Source organism: Panthera leo, chromosome A2 (assembly GCF_018350215.1).
Source record: "Panthera leo isolate Ple1 chromosome A2, P.leo_Ple1_pat1.1, whole genome shotgun sequence".
NCBI lineage: Eukaryota > Metazoa > Chordata > Mammalia > Carnivora > Felidae > Panthera > Panthera leo.
The window spans coordinates 114,280,810-114,300,762 of NC_056680.1; the positions used below are offsets into that span (position 1 = coordinate 114,280,810).

The 19,953-nt window shown below is 40.9% G+C and overlaps 2 protein-coding genes across 3 annotated transcripts in view; one reads left to right on the forward strand and one right to left on the reverse strand.

Annotated features, from left to right (window-relative positions):
* The first annotated feature begins 840 nt into the window (after positions 1-840).
* MALSU1 (mitochondrial assembly of ribosomal large subunit 1) lies at positions 841-11,533 on the forward strand. The gene is made up of 4 exons (XM_042920220.1): positions 841-1,297; positions 2,778-2,956; positions 9,245-9,326; positions 10,748-11,533. The coding sequence occupies exons 1-4, from the start codon at positions 1,042-1,044 to the stop codon at positions 10,927-10,929; spliced, it is 699 nt and encodes a 232-aa protein (XP_042776154.1). The 5' UTR covers positions 841-1,041; the 3' UTR covers positions 10,930-11,533.
* Positions 11,534-11,609: 76 nt separating this feature from the next.
* Positions 11,610-19,953, reverse strand: part of IGF2BP3 (insulin like growth factor 2 mRNA binding protein 3) — a 155,321-nt gene continuing 146,977 nt past the window's right edge. For both annotated transcript variants that reach the window (XM_042920208.1, XM_042920214.1), the window contains 4 exons: positions 18,238-18,312; positions 14,934-15,065; positions 14,137-14,250; positions 11,610-13,853 (listed from right to left, as the gene is read on the reverse strand). In XM_042920208.1, coding sequence (XP_042776142.1) covers positions 13,755-13,853; positions 14,137-14,250; positions 14,934-15,065; positions 18,238-18,312 — 420 coding nt within the window. In that variant the 3' untranslated portion in view covers positions 11,610-13,754. The remainder of the gene's footprint in view (positions 13,854-14,136; positions 14,251-14,933; positions 15,066-18,237; positions 18,313-19,953) is intronic.

The following is a 19,953-nucleotide window of genomic DNA, read 5'->3' on the forward strand; positions in this document are numbered from 1 at the left end:
CGTTGTACTGAACACTACAATATGGGGAGTGTACATGAAGGGCGGATCTGCTAAGAACGTTTTCCAAACGGCCCTTTACACCTCTGCTTCCCATCCCACCTGAGCCCAGAATAACAGATTTTCCAGATGAGATTTCAAATTTGCTAGGGAATCTTGATACTTTTCTTGGTAATAGACGTTTTATGTCCTAATTCCAGTGTAATTGTTGCAGGTTCATTAGCACCATGGTCAAGACAGAATTCTTGAAATGTTTTACAGTGCACCTTATTAAGTCTATTTAAGTAGCATGGGGACAGGACTCTTGGGCAGAAAGAGCCTCATTTTTGCTGTATGAAACTGGTGGTTATATGCTTAGTGCTGGAGGTGGGGACGGGGATGTACAGGGAATATTAGATCATAAATGTCTTCTTTGAACTTTCACTCACAAAATTACTTTCATAAGATTTCTCTGCTACTTATAATTCAGCCAGATATTAACCATGGGTGAGAGGTACAGGCAGTCACGAGACCCTTTAAGAACGTAGCAACTAGTAAGCATTTTATCCTTATCAGAACTGTACAGGCCATAGTCAGCCTTTTGGGCTAAAAGTAAACATTTTTCTGCTTCCATCCATCAACAGCAGCATCTTCTAAACATTCAGCCTGTTCCAGGCTTTGTGGAGACAAGAGTTGAAAACAAAAAACAAAACTTTCTGCCTTCATGCTGTTTACATTGCAGTGAAGGAAGATGGACTTTAAAAAAAAAAGGGGGGGGGGAACAACGTGGTGCAATGCACTATGACGAAGGTCACAGCAAGAGTGGGCAGTCAAATTCTCCTTAGACTCCTACAAAACCTAATCCCAACAATCCCTTCCGGGTCATCAGCGTCCCCACTGGCCTTCAGACTCCGCCCATGACCCCCGTATTTGTGTCCTGGTCCCGCCCACTCTCCTTACGTCAATTTCCCAGGCCTTCGCGCATTGGCCTAGCCAATCGAAAGCCGAAGAACCCACTCGGGCTCCATTAAGGCCCGCCCGGTGAATCGTCGCTGGGCTACAGCGATGGGCTCTGGCGGGCTTGTGGCGCGGCGACTCGGGTCGCTGCTGTGGTGCAGGGCCCTTTCCCCGGGAGCTGGGCCTTCGGCGGGCCCGGGGCCCCGGCTTGGGCTGCTGGCCGCGGGGTGGCATAAGGCGGGACCGGCGCTCGGCCGGGCCTGCCTGACTCCCGATCACGCGCGCGGCCTGCACGGCGGACCCGGCCTGGAGGAGCGGGCTCAGGGGGCAGCCGGTGAGGGGCAGCCGGAGTCAAGCACGGCAGGTACGGGCTTGGAGGAGGGCGGCGGCGACCCTTCCGGGCAGCCGGGAGCCGGGTCCCAGCGAGGAGGCTCTGAGTTCCCCCGTTTATGCATTTCTCTTGGAGTCACAAAACTCCTACTGCTCTAGAGCTGGAAGGGTTTTCACAGGTGTTGGCGCCAACTGTGTGTTTAACAGGCCAGGAGATGAACTGACGTCTCCAAAACCCCAAGCGTCCGAAAGGCCGCACCGTACCTTTGGCATCACAATCTCACCATCCTCAGCTCCCTTCACATTCTTCTTAGGGTTCCCGAGAATTGGACTTGCCGCAAGTGTTAGGGAGTAAGGATTTTGAGGAAGAGCAAGGGGCTGGGGTCTAAGAGGTGCATAAGAATCGCTAATAGGAGACGGAGCCAATAGAAGCCCTCTAATTATCAAGTTTTTAGAAATTTGAGTGGTTGTAAATAGAGTACATCTGTGAAAAGTTAGGTGTGAGAGGGAGAGGTCTTAGTGGACTTAGATCCTGGATTCTTGGGAATCAGCTTTGGAATGTAAGAGAAAGCTATAAATTTACAAGTTCTTTTTTTTTTTTTTTTTTAACGTTTATTTTTGAGACAGAGAGAGACAGAGCATTGAACGGGGGAGGGTCAGAGAGAGGGAGACACAGAATCTGAAACAGGCTCCAGGCTCTGAGCTGTCAGCACAGAGCCCCACGCGGGGCTCGATCTCACGGACCGCGAGATCACGACCTGAGCCGAAGTCGGCTGCTTAACCGACTGAGCCACCCAGGCGCCCCTAAATTTACATGTTCTAATACTCCAAGGTAAAGGACAGAAAATATGCACATCTGTACAGAAAAAAGTTAAGTCTGCACAGATAACAGTTGCTACATAACCCAAAGGCCTTTCTAAGAAAAACTCGAGGATTCAAAATGAAAATCACCCTTAAAGTTTTAACTCTTTCAAAATGCAAGAGACATTTGCGTGAACCAAGTTCCTCCAGAATTGAAGTATACAGATTACTTTGTGATTGGTAGTGGAACTTCTACCTGACACTTGGATGCCATGGCTTGGGGCTGGTGCACTAATTCTACCAGGGCTAGTTTTCTTCATCTCTCAAGTGAAGGTTGTGGACCACATACTACCTAAGAGCTCCTCCGGCTCACAATTGTAGTTCTGTGTATGTTTGAGGTGTATCGCTCACTTCCTCAAGTATTAGTGAACAGAAAGTCATTTGTGGTGGATGTATGGTTTTATTGCAAACGGTGACAGCAAAGGATGTATGGTGGCTCTGTGTAACGGGAGCACTCTTCCCATGAAAGTTGAGCGGTGCTGTGCGAAACCACAGGTTTAGTTTCCAGGAGGTCTGGGCCCTGCTGTCTTTCAAAACACTTTAGATCTAAACACCCTCATAGAGGAGCAGTTTCATTGTTAGCTGCTGCGTCTCCATGCATGTAGTGTCGTCTCCTTGGCCACGTGACACAAGTGAATCTTTGTGCATTTCAGATCATACTGGCCCCAAGTTTGACATCGATATGCTGGTTTCACTTCTGAGGCAAGAGAATGCAAGAGACATTTGCGTGATCAAGGTTCCTCCGGAATTGAAATACACAGATTACTTTGTGATTGGTAGTGGAACATCTACCCGACACTTGCATGCCATGGCCTACTACATTGTGAAAATGGTAGGATGCTTTCTTTCCTCTTTGGAATCATTAACTTAACGGAATAGTGCCAGTGCATCATGTTGAGGAGTAACACTTAAAAAAAGGAAAGCCATATGAGATCATACAAGAAGCCCAAATTCTCAGAATTTGCATGCTTGTTTTATGTTTTTGATAGTGAAAGTTATGGGGATAAATGGATCAGGGTGTTTCTGATCCCTGTCTCTTGTGGTCATAAATGAGTGATGAATGAACAAATAAATGAATAAAAAGTACAAATAAAAACATAAAAATGAAAATAAAAATAAATAATTTGAGGCAGGCTAGATGACCCAGGGGGGATTTCTAGAGCAGCACTGTGCATTGTGGTAGCCACTAAGCCATTGTGGCTAATTATAATTTAAAATTAAAAATTCAGTTCTTCACTTGTATTAGCCATATTTCAGGTGTTCAGTGACCACTTGTGGCTAATGGCTACCATACTGTGCAGCACAACTATAAAACGTTTCCATAATTGCACAAAAGTTCTGTTGGACCTTGCCGGCCTGTAGTTTAATTTTTTTTTTTTAATTTTTTTTTTTAACGTTTTTATTTATTTTTGAGACAGAGAGAGACAGAGCATGAAGGGGGGAGGGGCAGAGAGAGAAGGAGACACAGAATCGGAAGCAGGCTCCAGGCCCTGAGCCATCAGCCCAGAGCCCGACTCGGGGCTCGAACTCACGGACCGCGAAATCGTGACCTGAGCTGAAGTCGGACGCTTAACCGACTGCGCCACCCAGGCGCCCCTGCCTGTAGTTTAATTTAAATGTTTGAATGTATCCAGCGTTTCCAAGTACTGTGCTGGGTACTGGGAAGATAAAAATGAAAAAGATTTAGTCCTTACCCTCCAGATTCACAGGCCTAGTTGAGGAAGGGGAATGCCCTTCTTATTGATTGATTCAGAGAGAGCACAGTAGGGGAGGGGCAGAGAGAGGGGGACAGAGAGAATCCCAAGCAGGCTCTGAGCAACCAGTGTGCAGAGCCCGACACAGGGCGCAAACTCACAAAACCGTGAGATCATGACTGAGCCAGAATCAAGAGTTGGACCCTTAACCGACTGAATCACCTAGGCGCCCCAGGCAGTTCATTTTCTAACTGGACTGGATAGGCATCAGAAATGAGGAAGAAGATGTACTTGGAGGCCTTTAGCCGATTCTGATAACACTCTACAGGAGAACATAACCTCTCTGACCTTGTTGAAAACTCGTCATAGAGGGGACAGTTAAGACCCAAACAGTAGCTAGGATGGCCTAGAGAAGGGTGGTAAAATAAGAGGGGGACCTTTGATGCAATATGGCAAAGCAAAGGAAGATTCCAAAAAAGTAGTAGTTGGAGAGACAGAGAGGGAACCAAGACAGCATGGAGAAGAGTTTTAAGACAGTCCCAGGGTCTCTGTCACATGTAATAGTGGGACGGAGTAAGATGAAGACTTGGAAGTGACTGTTGGACTGAGAGATATAAGAAGAACGAGAGGTTTTCCATTTTAACCATTTTTTAGGTGTACAGTTAAGTGGCATCAGTTACATTCACATCATTGTGCAGTCGTTACCACCATCCATCGCCAGAAGGCTTTTCATCTTGCAGGACCGAAGCTTTGTACACATGAAACAGTGATTTCCCATTCCCTCCATACCCTGGCCGCCACCGTTCTGCTTTCTGTCTCTATGAATTCAGCTACTCTGGGTACCTCATGTGAGTGGAATCATACCCTAGTTGTCCTTTCAGGACTGGCTTATTTCACTTAGCGTGTTTTCAAGGTTCATCCATGTTGTGGCCTGTCTCATAATTTCTTCTTTTTAAGGCTTTTTATCTTATTGGATGTGTATATCACATTTTATCTATTCATCCCTCGAGTTTCATTTGGGTTGCTTCCCCCTTTGGGAGACAGAACGATGCTGCTGTAAACAGGAGTGTAGAATGTCTGTTCATGTCTCTGCTTTTAATATCAGAAGTGGAATTACTGGGTCATGGTAATTCTGCTATTAATTTTTTGAGGAACCACCATGATCTTTTCCATAGTGGCCGCACCACTTTACATTCCCACCAACAGTGCACAAGGGTTCCAATTTCTCCATATCTTTGCTGATATTTCTTATTTTCTGGGCTGTTGATCATAGTAATCCTAATGGGTGAGAAGTGGCAGCTCTTTGTGATTTTGATGTGCATTCCTTTAACAATTAGTGACGTTGAACATCCTCTCACGTGTTATCGGCCATCTGTATATCTTTGGAAAAATGCCTAATCAAGTCTTTTGCCTATGGTTTAATCAGGTTGAGTTTGTTGTTGTTGCTGTTGTTGTCAAGTTGTAGTTGTGTATATATTCTGGATATTAATCCCAAAGCAAATACGTGATTTGCAAATATTTTCTCCCATTCTGTAGGTTGCCTTGTTACTGTTGATAGTGTCCTTTGATGCACACAAGTTTTTGCTTTTAAAAAAAATTTTTTTTTAACATTTATCTATTATTGAAAGACAGAGAGAGACAGGGCATGAGCATGGAGGGGTGAGGGGCGGGCAGAGAGAGGAGACACAGAATCTGAAGCAGGCTCCAGGCTCTGAGCTGTTGGCACAGACCCCGACGCGGGGCTCGAACTCCCAAACCGTGAGATCATGACCTGAGCTGAAGTCAGGTGCTTAACCGACTGAGTCACCCAGGCACCCCCAAGGTTTTAATTTTTTTTAATGTTTATTTATTTTTTGAGGGAAAGAGAGAGAGACAGAGCATGAGCGGCAGGAGGGCAGAGAGAGGGAGACACAGAATCCGAAGCAGTCTCCAGGCTCTGAGCTGTCAGCACAGCTCAAACCCACGGACTGCTAGATCATGACTTGAGTCGGACACCCAACCGACTGAGCCACCCAGGTGCCCCAAGTTTTTAATTTTGATAAGGTCCAGTTTATCTGTTTTTGTGCCTGTGCCTTCAGTGTCCTATCCAAGAAAGAATCGCGAAATTCAGTGTCCTGTATCATGTGTCATGAAGCCTTTCCACTGTTTGTGAAGGCTTTCCTATATTTAAGCCTGAAATGTGGGTCATTTTTTTAAATCTTAGATCCATTTTGAGTCAGTTTTTGTAGATGGTATAAAGTAAGGGTCTCACTTTGTTCTCTTGCATATAGATATCTAGTTTTCCCAGCACTGTTTGTTGAAAAGACCGCCTTTTTCCTATTGAACGGATTTGGCACCCTTGTTGAAAATCATTTGACTATATGGGCTCTTTTTTTCATTCCATAAGTCTGTCTTGCTCACTGTTTTGATTACTGCAGCTTTGTAGTTCGTTTTGAAATCAATAAGTTGAGAGCTCCAAATGTGTTCTTCCTTTTCAAGACTGTTTTTGGCTTTTTGGGGTCCTTTTATTACATATACATTTTAGGGTGGAATTTTCTATTTTCTAATTCTTTGCTGAATTCATTTATTCTAACAGGTTTTTTTGTGTGGAATCTTTAGGGTTTTATACATTTAAGTCATGTTGTCTGTAAACTGTGATAATTTTATTATTTTCTTCCCAATTTGGGTACCCCCCCCCCCCTTACTTGCTCTAATTTCTCTGGCCAGAACTTCCAGCAGTGTGTTGAATAGAAGTGGCCGAAGTGGGCATTCTTATCATGTTCCTTATCTTGGAGGACAAACTTTCATTCTTTCACCATTGAGTAGGATAATAGCTGTGAGCTTATCATACATGGCCTTTATTATCTTGAGGTAGCTTCTTTTATTCTTAGTTGAGTATTTTTATCATGAAAGTGTGTTGAATTTTGTTCAATGCTTTTCTGCATAAATTTGAGATGATTCTGTGGCTTTTTTTATTTTGTTAATGTGCTCTATTGTATAGATTGATTTTCATGTGGAACCATCCTTACGTTACAGGAATAAATCTCATTCAGTCATGGTGTATAATTCTTGTAATATGCTGTTGAAATTTGGCTTGCTAATATTTCATTGAGGATTTTTGCATCAGTATTCATCAAGGATAATGATCCATAGTTTGTAGTGTCTTTGGCCTTGGTTTCAAGGTAATGGTAGGAAGTGTTCCTTCTTGAGTATTTTGAAAGAGTCTGAGAAGAATTTGTGTTAGCTTTTGTTTACTTATTTGGTAGAATTCACCAGTGAAACAATCTGGTCCAGGGCTTTTCTCTGTTGGGAGATTTTTTTCCCCTCTCTTTGCCCCCCAACCCCCACCCCTGGAGCTTTTTTTTTTTTTTTTTTTTTTTTTTTTAAATTTTTTTTTTCTTAATTTACATCCAAATTAGTTAGCATATAGTGCAGCAATGATTTCAGGAGTAGATTCCTTAGTGCCCCTTACCCATTTAGCCCATCCCCCCTCCCACACTCCTTCCAGTAACCCTCAGTTTGTTCTCCATATTTATGAGTCTCTTATGTTTTGTCCCCCTCCCTATCTTTATATTATTTTTGTTTCCCTTCCCTTATGTTCATCGTTTTGTCTCTTAAAGTCCTCATATGAGTGAAGTCATAGGATATTTGTTTTTCTCTAATTTCACTTAGCATAATACCCTCTAGTTTCATCCACGTAGTTGTGAATGGCAAGATTTCATTCTTTTTGATTGCTGAGTAATACTCCACTGTATATATATACCACATCTTCTTTATCCATTCATCCATCGATGGACTTTGGGCTCTTTCCATACTTTGGCTGTTGTTGATAGTGCTGCTATAAACATTGGGGTGCATGTGTCCCTTTGAAACAGCATACCTGTATCCCTTGGATAAATACCTAGTAATGCAATTGCTGGATTGTAGGGTAGTTCTATTTTTAATTTTTTGAGGAACTTCCATACTGTTTTCCAGAGTGGCTGCACTAGCTTGCATTCCCATTCCCACCAAGCTTTTTTTTTTTTTTAATTGAGATATAATAATGTTTGGAGGTTTTCAATTAGTGATTCAAACTCAGTTCAGTCTTAGTTCTATGTTTTTAGGAATTTGTCCATTTTGTCTAGATTATCCAATTTGCTGGTATAGAATTGTTCATAGTACTCATAATCCCTTTTGCTTCTTAGTAATGTCCCCTTGCTCTGATTTTAGTTATTTGGGTCTTCTGTTCTTTTCTTACTCTAGCTAAAGATTTGTTAAATAATTTTGTCTATTTTTTTCAAGGCCCAAATCTTGGTTTCATGAATTTTTGTCAATATTAGTTTTCTCTTACCATTGTTTCCTTCCCTCTGCTAGCTTCAAGTTTTTCTTCATTTCCTAGTTCTTTAAGGTGTAAATTTAGGTTGTTGATTTGGGAACTTTTTTTTTTTTTCATGGCAGCATTTAGCTATAAATTTCCCTCTTACCACTGCTTTCACTGCATCCCATTAAGTTTTGATGTGTTTTTAATCTCATTTGTCTCAAGAGCTTTTCTAATTTCCCTTGTGATTTCTTGACTCATTTTGTGGCTTTTCTAGTTTTCCTTCTATTGATTTCTAGTTTTATTTCATTGTGATCAGAAAATATACCGTGTGTGATTTCAGTCTTTTTAAATTTATTGAGACTTGTTTGGTGGCCTAACATAGGATCTGTCCTGGAGAATGTTATGTGTGCCCTTTAGAAAAATGTGTATTCTGTTGTTGGGTGGAATGGTCTTTAATGTCTGTTAGGTCCAGTTAGTCTCTAGTGTTAAGTCATCTACTTCTTTATTGATCTTGTCTGTTTTTTAAATCCATTATTGAAAATGGAGTATTAAGTCTGTATTATTGTGTTGTCATCTGTTTCTCCCTTCAGTTCTGTCCATGTTTGTTTCCATATGTTTAGGAATTCTGGTTTTTGGTGCATGTTTGTAATATATTCTCTGGGTTATATGACCCTTTATTATCATATAATATTCTTGTCTCTTGTAATAGTTTTTGATTTAAAGTCTATTTTGTCTGATATTAGTATATCTGTTGTTTTAGACCATTCATAAGACCTGTTGGGAATAGAGACATGGGATGGTAAAATCCAATTAACATTGTCATTTAGGCGGTGGATATAGGTGAGGACCAGATGTTGAGTGAGCTTGGGTCTCTCTGCCTCAGAGATGAGGCATCACCTTGGTGGATGAGTATGATGGCCCTCTCAGAAGGGTTTGGGCGGGAGGATTCAGTAGAGAGGTATAGGAGGTAGGTGGGGTGTAAGGGGAGAAAGTTTCCTCAAGTTATTTATTATGGAGTACAGTTAAGAGGAATGAGTAAGCTAGTTCCAAAATTAAGATCAAGAAAATTATGCCAACAGACCATCCTTGGTGAGAACAGAGACTTCCTCCATCCTTCCTCTTTAATATGTAATCTGGCTTTTTTCAGTACAAATACTTGAAATGTAAAAGCAAACCTCATGTTAAGATTGAAGGGAAGGACACTGATGACTGGCTGTGTGTGGACTTTGGTAAGTTATTTTGACATATTTTACAGATAAATATTTGCTTTTGTCCTAATCTGGAACTGTGTTCATTTGCAAAAGGGTATCAGATTGTGCTTTTCATGTAAAATTTTTGAGGTTTATATTCAGTTTTAATTATAACCCAGGTGGTCTTATTCGCATGTAAAATTCTCACCTAATGTGATGGGTCTCTAACTAGTCATGCAGGTCAGACAGACGGTGGAGAACTGAACAGGTAACATGGCAGAGATGGGAGAGATCCCTTAGTGGTAGTAGAAGGCTTGGGGAGTACATATCTTGGCCTAGGATGACTCAGATGAAGTCAAGTTAAAGGGCATTCCAGGTACTGAGAAGGACAAGAACAGAGGACTGGAATTTTGAAAAGACCTAACAAATTTGGTTATTAATATATACATAGTTTCAAAGTATTTCCCCCTAAGATACTTAATTACAAAGGGAAAAACACTGTCAAGAATTATGAAGGGTCTGAGATTCTTATTAACTAACAAGTTAGCGGCCCCGTTTCATGGGAATTGGTGAAACTCCAGGCTAGTCCTGGGTTAGAGATGAAGGATGGATGATTTTATTACTCATCACAGTAACAGCCAGCAGTTTTTTTGTTTTTTTTTTTGGGGGGGGGGGCGGGTGGGTGGGCAGGTTCCCTGAGCCCATGTCTATAGAGAGAGCAGCATAGGGCCAGATGACATCTGCAGACAACGTTCTGAGAGAGGAACCCGTAGGTTAGGGTAGCTACATCTTTTATGATGGGCAAGAAACAGACCTGCCATTTGCTGTGATGGAAGACACTTTTTCTGCCAAGGCCATTAAGCCAGGGTTTCTCAGCTTTGTCCTTAACATTTTGGACCAGGTGATTCAGGTGGGAGTAGGGAGATATATACCCTGTGTATTGTAGGATGTTTGTTAGTCTCCCTTCTCTCCAGCCCCAACTGTGAAAATTTGAAAGGTCTTTGAGATCCACTGCTGTAAGCAAGCCTGTCCTTTGCTCTAGAGGGAGATGGTATGTTTTTGTGACACTATTCACTACGCAGTCATCCTTAAAAGACCTTCTAGAACAAAAGGCAGTCTGTGTTTTGCTCACAGGATGTGCAGAAATGTGACACCCATGGAGAATTTTCTTCCACTAGCCCACCTTTAATCACTAGGATGAAGTTAATTAACATCACTAGTTATGTATCGATGTCATGTACCTCCTGTATGATGCACGGAGAAAAGCACAGCATCATTTCTATGCTATTTTTGTTGGGATGGTATCCAGAATTTGCATTTCGGGCAAGTTCTCAGCTAATGCTAATCTAGGGCCCATACTTTGACAACCACTATTCTATCATAGAGGTGGGTGAGAGCACAAGAATAAAAACAAATGAACTGCTTCTTCGTCTTAACTCTTATCTGTCCTTGATTGATAGGCAGCATGGTGATTCATTTGATGCTTCCAGAAACCAGAGAGACCTATGAATTAGAGAAATTATGGACCCTACGTTCTTATGATGACCAGTTAGCTCAGATAGCACCTGAGACATTACCCGAAGACTTCATTCTTGGAATAGAAGAGGACACTTCATCCCTGACTCCAGTGGAGTTCAGATGAGAATAAAATGATATGAACTGCTTTAGTCATTATCACATTTGGATTGAGTCACTTAAAAATGTAACTCTGAATGAAACCCCACCTACTTGGTCAGGTTGTTGTCAAAACAAGTCTTATTTATGGGCACTCATGCTAAATGAATGTGGAAATTGTAGGTAAGTGAGCTAATCCTCACACCAAGAATCAATACATTCAAATTAAAATTTTAATATATTGTTTTTATTCCTGAGATCCCAGCAGGATTTCTGGGAGCTAACACTGGCCCCGGCCTCTGTGTTCTCTGTTCACAGTTTAATTTTGCGTAAGTGTAAATCTTATTCGGTAGAATGGAATAGCCAGGTTTTGGGTTTTTTTTTAATAAAGCAGAAAACACATAACTGCCCCACTGGTGTTGTTACTTAAAACCTACAGGTTTTAGTTCATATGTACCAATATTATAAAGATCCAAAGTAAGTACTATGGAATGTAGAAAATAATGTACCACTTGATATTGGTACTTGCCTTGAGACTGACGTAGTATTACTAAAAATCTGTTTATAGTTTGACCAAATTTGAACATTCATGTTTATTTGAAAAACCAGAAATAAAAGATACCATACACCAAGCTGCACCTAATGATGAAAAACTTTATTCTGCATCAAGGTATCTGGAAAATGAAGCTGCATTTGGGGCACATTACAGATGAGGAATGATCCATGTGCGGTGAGTACAAAACTCAATTACAGAATTAGATACTCCATTACCATTGCTTAATTAAAAGTAAAACATGATTTGCCACACTAAAGGCTAGAAGTGAAATATGACAAAATTTTAAACCAGCAGATATAAATGCAGCACCTATCTGTGTGTGTGTGTGTGTGTATACACACACACAACAACAACAACAAATATGGGAAAAATCAAACACTGAGGAAGAGCTCTGGCCTAACCACATCTCACCTGAAATCCAACCAGAAAGCCAGTCTGATTTTAATTTTTGCAATTCATTGTATGAAAACATTATGAATGCTATATGAATCGTGTGACAAAGGGCACTTTTTGGCTAAAACTACAAAATAAACTGGTTTTCTGGAAACATTTAGGAAAACATTTCAAGTCATTTTCAAAATGTCTAATTGTTAACAGTGATCTTCAGAAAAACTTACCTAGTTCGTAGAAATTCATCTTGAAATAGAAATGAGGCCATTATTTTCTAAAGGGTTATATATAGGCCCTTCAGATCAGTGTAATATAATGACTGATCATTTAATGAACAAAAGCAACACAATTCTGAGAGCAGAATGGCCTTGGAGACCACCCACACCCACATAATTGTACATACCGGGTTTTGCCATCAAGTTAAGGAATGGGCACATGAGTTCAGTATCAAATATCAAAGATCAAATGTGTCCTCATACTCAAATTATATTTCAAAAAGATTTCTGGTAGTCTCCACTTTCTGACTTATTTTCAAATAACTGGTTGCAGAGAACCCAGAAATCCTGCTGTATTTTACATAATATTTTAGGTGGCCTTACATTTTTCTTGATTTATCATTGTTTAAAAGTCCCCGAAATAGCTTAGCGAGGCTCATGACAGTGCCCGGCCCACGGAGATGGAGCCTGTGCATTGCCTTTAAACACTGTCACACCATCTGAGTGCCCCATTGGTCTTCACAAAACAATCCTTTTTGGGGCCTGCTCCAACCCTAGACCAACTGGTCTGACATGTGTTGGCAAACTAAGCACCCCGTAAGACAAGCTGAAACTTGCTTTTTGCCAGTCAGTTCATGGTCCACGGGCTGCATCTCTTGACTGACACGCTTCCTTTAGGTAGTGATAGTCTAAAGCACAAAGCATTTTTCTGCATTTAATCACAGAGCCAAACAAATAACCGGAGTCTCCTGAAGCCATTTAAACTAGCCGTTCCAAAACCTCCTGCAACCACTTTGCTCTGTTAGTACCATCAAAAACATTCCCTACCATAAACGAAAAATTAAATGGTATTGCTGCTCTCCAAATATAGGCACTGCTCCATATCACTGAACGTTTATTGGATTTTCCAACTAATGATGTCAAAAGCCTCAAAAAACCTGAAATTAATTTTCCAGCTTTACTGTCACCAGTCAGGAGTAAAATTTTTCTCAGTTATTTTCCTGTCAGCTAATTAAATTTTAAGTTTTTTTTTTAAAAAACTGTTGGGCTTTTTATCTTTATAAAGTATATAAAATTCTCCAAAAACAAAAACAATTTTGCTTCCATTGCATCACTGAATACCTGAGGTAGTTGAGTAAAAATGCACGTTTAATACCCCTGCCAACACCATTCAGCACTTCCCTTAGGTTATTCGTGTTAGTGTTAGGTACAAATACAACTGAGAACGGTTTTTCTATGCTAATAGCTTAACACTTAAGTTCCCGTAATAACTCTATTCTGATCCAATTTTAACAATTGGATTTGGGAGCAATCTATATTTTATGAATTTAGTGAATGCATCATTAAGCCAATTTCTGGCATCAGGGGGTATATTAAGAAAAATTAGAATATTTGTTACACTGAGAATACAACAAAAGGGAAGTGCAGAGCTCCTCTCTTTCCCTCCCCCCCTTTTTTTTTTTATTTTTTATTTATTTTTTTTAAAGCTGGGTGTCATACATTTCAGAGAGCATAAAGTATACATTCTCACAGAGACAGGAGTTCAAAAGTTGCCTGGTCCTCAGAAACAACTGGCTAGGTAAAAACTTGTGCATGTAATTCTGGATATTAGGGGTTCAGCGCCCGTCTGTTGGTTAAGCAATCTGTCTTTGGTTTGGCATCTGCCTCTGTGGTGGGCTGTTTCCTGAGCCTTTATTTCCGTCTTGACTGAGGTGGTCCACTTTGCAGAGCTTTCTGCTGTTGATGCTGCTTTACCTGAGTCAAAATTTCCTGAATTTTTCTCTGGGCAACCTGTGAAAGGAGAAAGCTTTGAAATTTCTACCCGATCAAAAGTTACTAAAATTTATTTTACCCTTCCGTTCCAACAACTTCAGATTCAGATTTGTAGATTAAAGATCCGTACTAGTTTAGTTTGCTAGTAGAGTCTCTGAAATCACCTGCTAAAAAGGGATTAGCATGTTTAGCACCAAACGACTTTAAATATTTATATGTGGTGAGGGCACACCCAGGGGGAAGACTGCTTCGTTTGTCAAAGAAGCAAAAGAGCTTGTCCATCACATGAGAGCCCACTTGCCTGGCAAGCATAGAAGTGACCAGTTATCTTGACAACTACTTGGTCATTCTCATCAGGTGTCTGGTCACGAGGGACAACTACTTCTGCACTTGACAAATTCTGGAGCTCATTCACCTGGAAAAGATAAATACAGATCTTGTTAAATCAAGGTTCTTAAAAAAAAAAAAAAAAAAAAAAATACCATTTGCTGAGCACTTACTATGTGCCAAACACTAAACTATGGCTTTACAAATTTCTTCTAATCCACCAATAATTCTATCAGGTTATCAGTATTATGCCCATTTCAAGATGATTAAACTAAGACTTAGCCAAGGAAATTGACCAGTTAAACAAGTGAATGGCAGAACCAGATTCAAACCCTGAAAGTCTGATTCCCAATCGTATACTCCCAATTACTTCAAAATTGTAAACAGCTTTGAAAACAACTTAGACGTTACAGGTGTTAAAGAGAAACTGGAAACCATTTGCTTGTTATAGTAATATGTAAAGGTAGATGAAATTTAAAAACAAATTTCTTTCCATAAAGCATGCAAAAATAGCTGACGTTCCCTCGGCTGAAAACTGCCAACTGCCCCTACTGCGTTAGCCCTCTCACACAGAGTGGTCTCAAGGGGCGTTACTTTTCACTAGTAGCGGATACCAACACTCAGGAAGGACAAAAGGCAGTCTTCTCCAAACCTTGGCCCAGATGATCCTGCTTTTTATTAATTAGCCAAAATTCAGGGACTTGGAACTCCTAAGTACCTTTCAACGCTTTCCCTTTCATACCACTGCACAGGTTTTGCTGAAGTACTTGCCGTTTTGCCTCCTTTTCCAATAACTCTGCCAGCAGCAAAGGATGGCACTCTGATATGAGCTTCAAGTTTCACCTCTTCTTTAGGACTAACAAAGTTTTCTTCTTTAATTTTTCCATAAATTCTTCCCTGAGCCTACAGATGAGAACATATCCTATCAGTGTCATTCATGTAGGAAAAAAGGTCTATTAACTTTAAAGATGGCTCATATCCACTGGAATAGCCCCCTTTGCAGGGACACATCTGCATTTAATAGACTGTTGCAGATGGCCTAAGAGGCAAACTTAGGAAGGTTCACATTAACAACCACGCACCACAGAGGTGGCAACTGAATGAATAAAGAATACGGTTTATTCTTTGAACAAAAAGAGTTAAAGGCAATTAGTAGTCAGCCTACCTCGGGGCTCCTGGGTGGCCCAGTCAGCTGAGCATCCGACTTCAGCTCAGGTCATGATCTCACAGTCCAAGAGTTTAAGCCCCACATTGGGCTCTGTGCTGACAGCTCAGAGCCTGGAGCCTGCTTCAGATTCTCTGTCTCCCTTTCTCTCTGCCCCTCTCCCCCGCCCCCCCCACCCGCCCTCAAATAAACATCAAAAAATAAAAAGTAGGGGCGCCTGGGTGGCGCAGTCGGTTAAGCGTCCGACTTCAGCCAGGTCACGATCTCGCGGTCTGAGTTCGAGCCCCGCGTCAGGCTCTGGGCTGATGGCTCGGAGCCTGGAGCCTGTTTCCGATTCTGTGTCTCCCTCTCTCTCTCTGCCCCTCCCCCGTTCATGCTCTGTCTCTCTCTGTCCCAAAAATAAATAAAAAAAGTTGGAAAAAAAAAAATTAAAAAAAAAAATAAAAAGTAGTCAGCCTAAGTAAAATTAAATCATTTCTGTGGGCAAAAGGCCATTTGCCCTCCTATCCTACACTAAACTAGCCAACTAAAAGGTAAAACCCTCTCCTACTGGAGGGAAGAAAGTAATTGCATATTACTTGAGTATAAGAGATGGGGAAAACTACAGAGTGAACTGTGGCAGGCTCCTACCTGCTGAAAAGGTATTTTTTTTATTTAAACACATTTCTTTATCTTACCCATGTGGCTTCTTTTTGTAATAAGGCTACAAAATCAAGTTAACACACACTTCAGATATTTATAGTCAACACATCCTGATACCTACTGCATATCTAGACACTGTACCTAAGAAACTTCTCCTATAGGGGTGTGTGGGTGGCTCAGTCGGTTAAGCATCCAATTCTTGATTTCGCTTCAGGTCATGATCTCACAATTCATGAGATCAAGCCCCGTGTCAAGCGCTGTGCTGGCAGTGTGGAACTGCTTGGGAGTCTCCCTCGGCCCCTCCCCCGTTTGTGCACACAGCGTCTCTCAAAACATCAATATTAAAAAAAAACACAAAACTCCTATTACGTACAACCATTAATTTGCTCTAGTATATACCGAAGGATAAAGAAGTCAGTTGGTTTAACTTGACAGGCTACCAGGGCAAATCAAAACAAAAGTACCCAACACATTTTCACTTGTGCAGAAATGATAAACTCATTACAGGGTATTACAGAACAAACAAAATTCATCTTGGTACCCTATATTTCATTCATTCTCAAAAGTCTCAGGCCACAGATAATAGGTATTAACATAGTCGAACGACATAGGGATATATATGCCTCTTTCAAAACAAAAGTTTTTGAATTCTTAAGAAAAAATATGGGTTAGGAAGTTTACCACTCCTTAGATGTCTAAAATAATGCATTTGTAATTATCATTGATCACATAAATGATATTTAAGCATTACAGTTTTTCTTAAGTGTTCCATTTAAGATGATTATACCACATGGGCACTGAAGGATGGAAGGAAACAGACTGAATTTCCCAGCATACAATCATAGGAATAACAAGACAGTAGTTCCACTTATAAAGAAGTAACAGCTCAGCACCAAGAAGAAACATGCAAGAACTGATGTTTACATTTATCTTTTAAGATTTCCAACCAAAGGTGACTGATCCTATAGGTTCAGGATACGAAGCAGTTTGTAACATTTGTGAGTTAGGACTTGAACTGCCTGGACCAGAAGGCTGGTGTGAGGGAGGAAATGTCTTCACCTGAGTTTGAGCCTAGCCAACTGCACCCACATCTCAAAGCACCTCGTTTTTGTTTCCTGTTCTTCCTGTAAAGGAAGTGAAAAAAGCTTTGGACTTTTTGTGGAAAATGTCCCACAGCAGAGAGGTCAAAGAAAGTGACAATTTAAAAGTGGGGAGTTAGGGAGAAGTAGACATTGTTACTAGCCACATGTTAGAAGTGAGGGAACTAAGGCTTAAGGTTGAAGAGTTGTCCTGTTACACAGCTACTACTAGGTGCTAAGAAGAAGACACAGGTTTGGGATAAAATAGTTACATTGTAATTCAGTAGTTGCTTTTACAACACTTGTACTAAGTTTTATGGGAGAAATCATGTACTCAAAAGTATTGAGAATTTGGCAGAGTCTTAGTCTGATTCACCCTGAGTGCTGAACATTACCACCAGCATATTCATATTATGTGATAGTCTAAGCACTGGATATATTCTCTACACTTTACAATCTTGTTTCAACCTTTTGGGTATTCTAATCCCTATTTTATAGCTAAGTAACTAGCCAGTCAAAGTTAACTTGCCCAAGGTCATACAAAGGCAAATAACAGAGCTAGGATTTGAACCAGCAGCCCAGCTGGCCAGTCTCTGGTCTTCATCAACTCTCAGTATGCAGGGAGGGGCTTTCCAGCTGCAACGGCCCCAAACTCGAATAAATATGAGCAATGGTTCACATCAGGACAAATACCACAAGAGTTCCTATGATTTTTACTTCTAAAACTGGAAGGATTAGAGTGATTTGTGGTTAGACTATGAACAAGGGCTCAGAATTAACCCAAGGGTAACAAGAAAAGGGGGGCATTTATATTCAAAGTTAAGGTCTTTCAAGAACAAGATGAAAAATTTGGGGGTAAGTTTTCTGAGGCATATTAACCACACAGGTTTGTAAATTTCAGTCTTAAAAGTCTCACCTTCATATAGTAACAAGGCACTGAGCACATTCTCCCTTGGGAGATAGTAAACCCAGCAACCATTATAAAATTCTCAAAATTAAAACAGAGTCTGGTTGATTTTTCAAAATTAAATTTGGGTTCTTAGTCTTAGAAACTTCCATTGGGAGATTCCTTCTACTGAGTTTTAGATATATTTAAGGGAGAAGCCAGGTTATGGAGTTCCTGAAAAGAAAGCATTAACATTCTTCGAATCCATTCATTTGTTACCTGTGCACACAGTAGAGCACATACCTTGAACTGAGCCTCTGGTGGCCCGGTGATAATCACCATCCTCACTTTAGCATCTGGTGCTTCAGCCGGAGCAATCTGTAACAGACACAACAAGGGGAAATGACACTTTCAGGTGACACCGTAATATCATTACACAAAACCAGCCTTCTTGAAATGTAGAATTAGGGGCGCCTGGGTGGCTCAGTCGGTTGAGCACCGACTTCGGCTCAGGTCACGATCTCGCGGTCCGTGAGTTCGAGCCCCGCATCGGGCCCCTGTGCTGACAGCTCAGAGCCCGGAGCCTGTTTCAGATTCTGTGTCTCCCTGTCTCTGACCCTCCCCCATTCATGCTCTGTCTCTCTCTCTCTGTCTCAAAAATAAATAAACATTAAAAAAAAAAAAAAAAAAAGAAATGTAGAATTAAAGTCTTGTAGAAGAAAGTTGTAGAGCGGCAGTGATTAATCTGGGTTCACTGGTTATGGCTACTGTCGTCAACTATGCACTTAACACCATGCCTAGCCTGGATATAAATGTCCACCCCTAACCTCAGCTAATCCTCACTAGATAGTAATGAGGTGCTGCCTCTACAGAGGGAAAAGTGAAGGCTGAACAAGTTCAGTTATGTGGCCCATTCATAATCACATAGCTAATACAGCTGGAGAGAGCCGGATCTGTCTCCACTACCCATGTTCCTTCCTATACACTAAAACAGTGGTGCTCAAAATGTGGTCTTTGGCCCACATGCATCAGAACCCCCAGGCTTTCAGTATTTGCAAGAAGTTGATATGTTCACAAATCTAAGACAATTGGTAAATCGCCCTGAAGAATATGCTCATTAGAGTAACATACGAAATTAACATTAATTTGGCAGAAGCAAAATGACTTTTCTATTTTTGCAGAATATATGAAATCACACAAACAGCCTGAGCTGGGGGAAATGTTGAAGAGAGAGGAAATGAGCATTCTTCCAGAGTTCTAGGATTTGGGGACCCAGCTGGTAGGAGTTGTTCTAAAAGAAGAAAAATTTCCTAGGGGTGCCTGGTTGGCTCAGTCAGTTGAGCATGTGACTCTTGATTTTGGTTCAGGTCATGATCCCAGGGTCATGGGATCAATTTCTGCCATCAGGCTCTGCACTGAATGTGGAGTCTGCTTAAGATTCTCTCTCCCCCATCCCATACCCTCCCCTGCTCAATCTCTCAAATTAAAAAAAAATTGCTAGACATAATGCTGTGCAAGAAGCAAATTCTTATTTATAAAATATATTATTACTATGTAAGAATAGGAAGCAAAGGATATGATAAAAGCTACTTCAAATTCTACCACTCAATATGATCACTTTCAGTTACTTATACAAGCTACTAGACACTTTTCCACATATTTACACACACACAAAAAAAAGGTGTTTTTTTTTTTTCATACAATTTTTAAAAATTTTAGAGCATGCACACAAGCAGGTAAGGGGCAGAGAGAAAAGAGAGAGAATCCCAAGCAGACTCCATGCTGTCAGCACAGAGCCTGATATGGGTTCAGACTCACCAAGTGTGAGGTCATGACCTGAGCCAAAATCTAGAGTTGGGTGCTTAATCAACTGAGCCACCCAGGTGCCCCAAGAATGTTTTATTTTTAATGGAGTCAGTGCTTTCTCCCTCTCTCTATCACCTTAGAGCCATGCTAATATTATTCCTACTTTATGAGGGACACTTACTAATTTTTAGTCTAAGTTCTTAGAATTATTCA

Coding starts and splice junctions, on each gene's coding strand:
- MALSU1 (XM_042920220.1), top strand. CDS start 1,042: ATGGGCTCTGGCGGGCTTGTGGCGCGGCGACTCGGGTCGCTGCTGTGG. Junction 1,298..2,777: donor GCCGGAGTCAAGCACGGCAG/GTACGGGCTTGG, acceptor TGTGCATTTCAG/ATCATACTGGCCCCAAGTTT. Junction 2,957..9,244: donor CCTACTACATTGTGAAAATG/GTAGGATGCTTT, acceptor GGCTTTTTTCAG/TACAAATACTTGAAATGTAA.